Source organism: Elaeis guineensis, chromosome 3, assembly GCF_000442705.2.
Source record: "Elaeis guineensis isolate ETL-2024a chromosome 3, EG11, whole genome shotgun sequence".
Taxonomy (NCBI): domain Eukaryota; kingdom Viridiplantae; phylum Streptophyta; class Magnoliopsida; order Arecales; family Arecaceae; genus Elaeis; species Elaeis guineensis.
This window is the reverse complement of record NC_025995.2, coordinates 92,975,232-92,981,880: the sequence shown is the minus strand read 5'-3', so window position 1 is coordinate 92,981,880 and position 6,649 is coordinate 92,975,232. Positions and strand designations below refer to the sequence as shown.

General features: G+C 41.3%; 1 protein-coding gene across 2 annotated transcripts; it reads left to right on the top strand.

Annotated features, from left to right (window-relative positions):
• Nucleotides 1-2,380: 2,380 nt before the first annotated feature.
• Nucleotides 2,381-6,090, top strand: LOC105041982 (pectinesterase 3). 2 transcript variants are annotated; one of them, XM_010919066.4, is made up of 3 exons: nt 2,381-2,583; nt 2,617-3,642; nt 5,095-6,090. In XM_010919066.4, the coding sequence occupies exons 1-3, from the start codon at nt 2,526-2,528 to the stop codon at nt 5,790-5,792; spliced, it is 1,782 nt and encodes a 593-aa protein (XP_010917368.1). In that variant the 5' UTR covers nt 2,381-2,525; the 3' UTR covers nt 5,793-6,090. The 2 variants fall into 2 exon arrangements, with proteins under 2 accessions (XP_010917368.1, XP_010917367.1); XM_010919065.4 differs by having other exon boundaries at nt 2,381-3,642.
• The last annotated feature ends 559 nt before the right edge of the window (nt 6,091-6,649 follow it).

The following is a 6,649-nucleotide window of genomic DNA, read 5'->3' as shown; positions in this document are numbered from 1 at the left end:
CTCATGCATATATACCTGTATAATGTATGCATACTGTTGCAGTTATGGGTCAAGAGGTCGGATCTCCACATACGTGAGGTGTTGTCCGCTTTGGCTCATGACCATCTTTGGACTTCAGTGGGCCTTAGGTTTCAGTGGGCCTTGGTCATTTAGAACCTCACGATTTTGTCCTTTAAAAGATACCTCATATGGGAGAGAAGATTTAAATCTATGTAAGTCATACTCTCTCTTGACTCTAACTAATGTGGGACTAAAGAAGCCATCTCTATACCACAATATAGCGGCACCAATATTGATGTTATGGGTCAAAGGATCGGATTTCCACATACATGAGATATTGTCTGCTTTGGCTCATGATCATCTTTGAGCTTCAGGCTCTTAGACTTCAGTAGGTCTTGGTCATTTAGAGCCTCACAGTTTTGTCTTTTAAAAAATGCCTCATGTGAGAGAGAAGATTTCAATTTATATAAATCATACTTTCTCTTGACTCTAATCGATGTGGGACTAAAGAAGTCATCTGTACACCACAACACATACCATACATAAGTATTAATTAATATTCACGCATGATATTGTTAATAGAGATACAAAACTTTATAGATGAGAATCTCTTAGATATACAAAAGAGGAAGAGAAACAAGTAGCGGATATGCAACACTCATACGGGAAGGAAATCTCATGACAGCATGCTGAAACTCTACTAGGATGTTTTTGTGGAATATTCTACTAGGATTTCTCGACTGCTTCTCATCAAAGAGATAGGTAATTGAAGATCCACCTAAAAAATTATTTTACTGGGCAATCCTTGAACGCTTGAATTGCTAGAATTTTAATATAAGGGCGGGCCTACTTGGGTAATTCCATAAGATTTAAACTAAATTCCTGTTGGATTCGTGGATTGGAAAGTTTATTCGAGCATAGCCTATATCAACCTAAAACGGCCCTCTCCTTGCCCAAATACTGTGGAAAGAAAAAATGATCTTCGTGATCTTTTTTTCCTTTCTACAAATCAACAGATCCATATACTAGGAGTCCAGGACTCAAGTAGGGATTTTGACAGGCTCGCATATTAGCTAATCTCTACGGGAATATGCAACAAGCCTTACCCTGCTCAAATCTAATAGCATGTTATAAATCCTTGAATCCGTGGATGCAACCTACAGTACAGATCCATGGGTGGCATGAAACATGTAGCGCCCCAGCAGGTAGTTAAGAGTACGCTGCTGTTTCACATCCACCTTGGTGTGATCTAGCTGTTATAAGCTTTTCCTTATGAATCCACCTTTATAGCCTTTGTTGATGCAAATATGAATCCACCTTTTAGTCAAAATGCATTTGGTTTGTGGCCACCAAAGCGACAAACCCTCCCTCCCCCAGCCTGTTCTTCTTTTTTTGTCTAGAATGTCGAAAAATCTTGACACAACATGAGGCGGAATCTCCGGTCGCGCGGTTGTGGTTTTCAAATGCGTCCTGACGTACGTAGTAATTAAACAAATTAAACCTCATCCTATGGATAGAAAATACTAAGACTCTTTTATATCTGATGCAAAAATTTGTTTCCGTGAGAACAAGCCATGTGTCTACCAAGTTCAAGTTATCTAATTGGATGGCGATCAATAGACTAACGGGTATGCGTTACCAATAAACCCCTATTGTCATTCAAATTTTCATGTAACTCACGCTATTCGATGCATATAATTCCTGGCTGTCTCAAGATTGCATTGTTTGGCAACCCGAAGTGTCTGGAATTGCACAATCTTACACAATTTGGGAAGTTTTGTCTAGACCCCTCCTGGTAGAATCACCAGACGGAAAAGAATTAAAAGCGATGGGGTATTTGGATTGGCACGCAATGGTGGTATGGAAGCTAGTGTGGACGCAGGACTCCATTTCATCAGCACTCAAGAACGGACAAAGTTCTTTAACCTATTCATAATTTTTTGTTTGTGATGATGTATAATGTGGTGGGATGTAAACAACCATGGAGACACGGTTTAGATGAATTCAGACCGTGTTCCTGACCATTAGATCCCAGCTCGTGCCAGGCTGGCAATGTGGTTGAGTCCTGTCACAGGACCTCTGATCGGCTATCATTTACGAGAATGCCATCCACTGCAAGTTCTGTCAAAATGGTGGCATGGCAGGATAGAAATTATCTTAAATGTCAAGAGCAATTCCCTATCGAGATGTCCGAACACGGAACAGGGAGTTGGCTGCCTCCTCAGTCCTCGCTTGATGGTTTCCAAACCCTAGGCTCTTTGCCCTCTTTCCTGCCCTTTATTCCATGGTTCATAAATTCCAAGACTAATTTGCCCATTCCCCAAATTTCACCGAGCAATCTTATAAAACTTCCTGTTGGCTATGACAAGAGCTTAGTTAACTAGAGCATTTTGGTCATTCTAAAGTTCATTTTGGGTATGAAGAGGATGACTTAAGTATGATGGTGTAAGGCATCAACGACCACCCACCTACCACCATAAAACCCCTCATCAAGTAAGAGCCTAAGCACCAGCAAGAAAGAAACAATGGAAACCATCAAATCCTTCAAAGGCTTGCCGTTGGACACCATCAAATCCTTCAAAGGCTTGCCAATGGACACCATGAAATCCTTCAAAGGCTACGGCAAGGTGAACGAGGCCGACGACCGTGAATTCCGCCGGAAAACGAGAAAGCGTCTCATCATCATCGCAGTTTCTGCAGTCCTCCTAGTTGCAATCGTAGGCATCATAATCGGTGTCATGGTGAGCAAGCATGGCAACAACGCTTCTTCATCGACAACCCCCTCCGATTCGATAAAAGCTATGTGTAGTGTGACAAGGTACCCAGACTCATGCTACTCTAGCATCTCTTCAGCGAAGGGTGCCAACTTAACTAATGATCCGGAGGAGCTCTTCAAATTCTCCCTCACCGTCGCGGCCGATGCACTCTCGAAGATCTCTGCCTTGACCGACACTTTCACCATCCCATCCAATGATAAGAGGCTCGAGGAGGCGCTAAAAGACTGTAAAGCGTTGTTTGATGATGCCATCGATCGGTTAAATGATTCGCTCGCATCAATGCAAGCAGGGCACGAAGAGAAGATACTGACTCCATCCAAGATCGATGACCTCAAGACATGGCTCAGCGCTGCGGTCACCGACCAAGAGACATGCTTGGATGGGTTCGAGGGCACGACAGGTGACATCAAGGTGAAGATGGAGAAAGCCATGGTGGACTCCATGCATTTCACAAGTAATAGTTTGGCAATTGTGGCTGGAATCCTGGGTATTCTCGAGAAGTTAAATTTTCCTATTCATAGAAAGCTGCTAGCAACCACCGCCACTGTACACTATCCTGTTTGGGCGACCACCGCACAGAGGAGGGCTCTTTTACAAGATTCAAGACGATGGACACCCAATGTGACAGTGGCACAAGATGGAAGCGGGCAAGTTAAGACGATCAAGGAGGCTATAGAATTAGTCCCAAAGAAGAACGCGGACCCATTCGTCATTCGCATCAAGGAAGGTGTATACAAAGAGAATGTGGTGGTGGACAAGAGCAAATGGAATGTTATGATGTTCGGAGATGGTATGAACAAGACGGTTATTGATGGGAGCTTGAATTTTATTGACGGGACACCCACTTTTTCTACGGCAACCTTCGGTGAGTTCTTGATGTCTTAATCTATGATAATTTTTTCTGTTTTCAGTTCTACTTGAGATTTCTGCTTTCATAATAGATGTCTCCCGTGATTACTGTAGCATGTGCCGACATAGAGATTTCATAATAGATGCTTTAGTTTGGCAATGGTGGTTTATTTAATTCGGCTATCAAAGGTCAGGTACAGAGTTAGGTATGTTTAGCTTATATAAATCTTAGTGCAAACTTGACTCATGAGTTAGCTTAAACATGACATCAAAGTTGTAAAGATGACTGTAGGAAACATTAATATGTGGATGTGTAATCTGATACACCATCTCAAAGGTTAGAGGCTTAGGTTTTTTTTTTTTTTTGGTAAAAAGGTTAGAGGGTTAGTTAATAGACGGTCTCTTCCTCTGTTTCCTCCCTGTTCTCGTTTTCGTTTTCGGAAATGGACTATAGTAACCGGGCAACTGCTAAAGCGACTGAGACGATAGATTAGCATATTAAGTCTTCCCTTGGGGGGAGAAAAAAAACAGATTAGTAGAATAAGCCACATGTGCTCATAACACCACAAGACAACCACTAGGTCCAAAGCATCCAAAAACATTTGGGTCCCACATCACGTGACTGTCTCAATTTTCTACCTTGCTAAAGCGTGGTGGTGCGGTCCCGATACGGTCCATTCACCATGAGTCACGGAATCCTAGGCAAATGTACCATATGGTGTCGGTGGAGTACTGCTGGACTTGGGTAAGAGATCTACCATGTCTTTCTTTCCGACTTCCAAAGAATTGAAGCTTATCTAGTTTTGAGGTTTGAATTAAGAGGCGAAGGTGCTTACAATACTCAGCCTTTGTTCCTTTTTCATTTATTCAATCTTGTAAGAAGGGCTGAAAGTAAATCAAATGGGCTCAAGAACTAACAAATTGGTCTTTAACTTAGTTGACTACGAGGTGCAATCATACCAACACTAATGTATTGAATTTGATCAGAGCTCAATTGATTAAGCAGAAGAAAAAGAAAAAAATGCTCCGGATCAAGCTTAATTGGATTTTGGATTGGCTAGAAGTCTGCAATTTAGATAACATCCAAGTCATTCATCAGTCAAGCTCAGTTGTGAGTTGGGTCTAAGTTTAAAGGACTAGGTCTAGCTTTATAAATACATTTTTGTTAGGTCTACTCAGGTTTATCTAGATCAACAACCAAGATTGTACGTGGTCCAGGTCTGGATGCATGCCTAACTAATAGGTCTAAACTTAGTCAGATTCAACTGGATCCGTTGCACTTCCATTGTCATCAAAAGCCAGTGCAAAGTACAAACTAAGTAATCCTGCTTCTGCTTCTCCAATTAAGCATATATATATATAATGGGTGCAGAAGACCCATTTTAGAATATTAAGTGCACAAAATTAGAGCTACAAAGGAAATGCGCCATAAGACATCTAAAACAAGCTGTTCATGGCATTGTCTCAGTTGTCACCGGAAGGAGGTTCATGGCGAAGGACATGGGCTTCAGGAATTCTGCTGGTCCACAGAAACACCAGGCTGTTGCTCTCCGGGCTGGCTCCGACCGCTCCGTCTTCTACCGCTGCTCCTTCGATGGATTCCAAGACACACTCTATGCTCACTCCCTCCGCCAGTTCTATCGTGAGTGCGATATCATCGGCACCGTCGATTTCATCTTCGGTGATGCATCTGTCATCTTTCAGGATTGCAGGATCATGCCCAGGGAACCACTGCCCAACCAGATGAACACAATAACAGCCCAGGGCAAGAAGGACCCCAATGAGAACACTGGCATATCAATTCAAGGATGCACAATTACACCCTATGACAAGTTGACAAGGCCCACATACCTTGGTAGACCATGGAAGGACTACTCCACGACGATCGTCATGCAATCGGAGATCGGAGCAGTCGTCGATCCTGCTGGCTGGCTTCCATGGGTACTTGGCATGGTGCCTCCAGATACTATATCATATGCAGAGTACCAGAACACAGGGCCAGGGTCTAGTGTTGCAGGCCGGGTCACATGGCCTGGTTACAAGCCAGCAATTAGCGCAGATGAAGCAAACAAGTATACAGTGGAATCCTTTCTAAAGGGCAGTGATTGGATACCAGAGGGTGGTGTGGAATTCCAATCCAATTTGGGATCAGTGATTGAAGGATAACATTGTTGTAGTAATTGCAACTTCTTATCCAAGAGTGCAGCTTCTCAAAAAAGGAAAGGAAAAAGAAAATAAGGAGTGATCAAGATATAAATGTTCTAATTAGAACCTAGCATGCCTTTACATGTTCCTTTAAGAGGGTGAAATGTATTGATATCCTTTTAGGGTATTACATAGATCTTGTGGGAATTATATTGTAGATTTGTCATAGAGTGACTTATGTAAGTTCAAGGTGCTCTGGGATTTGGCTTAAACACATTTTGTAATATCATTTCCCCTCAAAAGAAAATTCTTTTTTTTCCTTTTTTTTTCTTTTTTTCTTTTTTTTTTTGCCATACCCCTCATTGTTCTTGTTGAAAAAGCTTATATAGTCTGCATTAGTGTCTGTTCAGAGGTATCAAAAGTTTATTTTGAAGATATGATTAAGATCTTGATCTCAAATATGATCAATTACTGAGGCTAATTTATGCCTTGTAAAGTTTGTATGGCAGGAGATGCACTTCCCTTAAAGGAAACTTGTATCGAAAAATCAATTAGATGTTCCTTCTAATAACCCTTAAAAGTATAAGTTTTTCTATGGATATGATAGAATTTAGATGGAGCAAATATATATATATATATATATATATATTCATCAAGTAGGTGGATGAGCTTTTTGCATGGTGATGTGTGTGTGTGTGTGTGTATCTGTGTGTATGTATTATGTAGATCCTGGCATATAGTACATCGATCGGATAAGACATATGGATAGCTATGACTCTTTGTAACTCTTGGTTTGATTGAAAATATATATAACCCTTTGTTTTATATATATCTGAGAAGAAATAATGGCATATATACTTTCCTTTGTATTGTTTGGT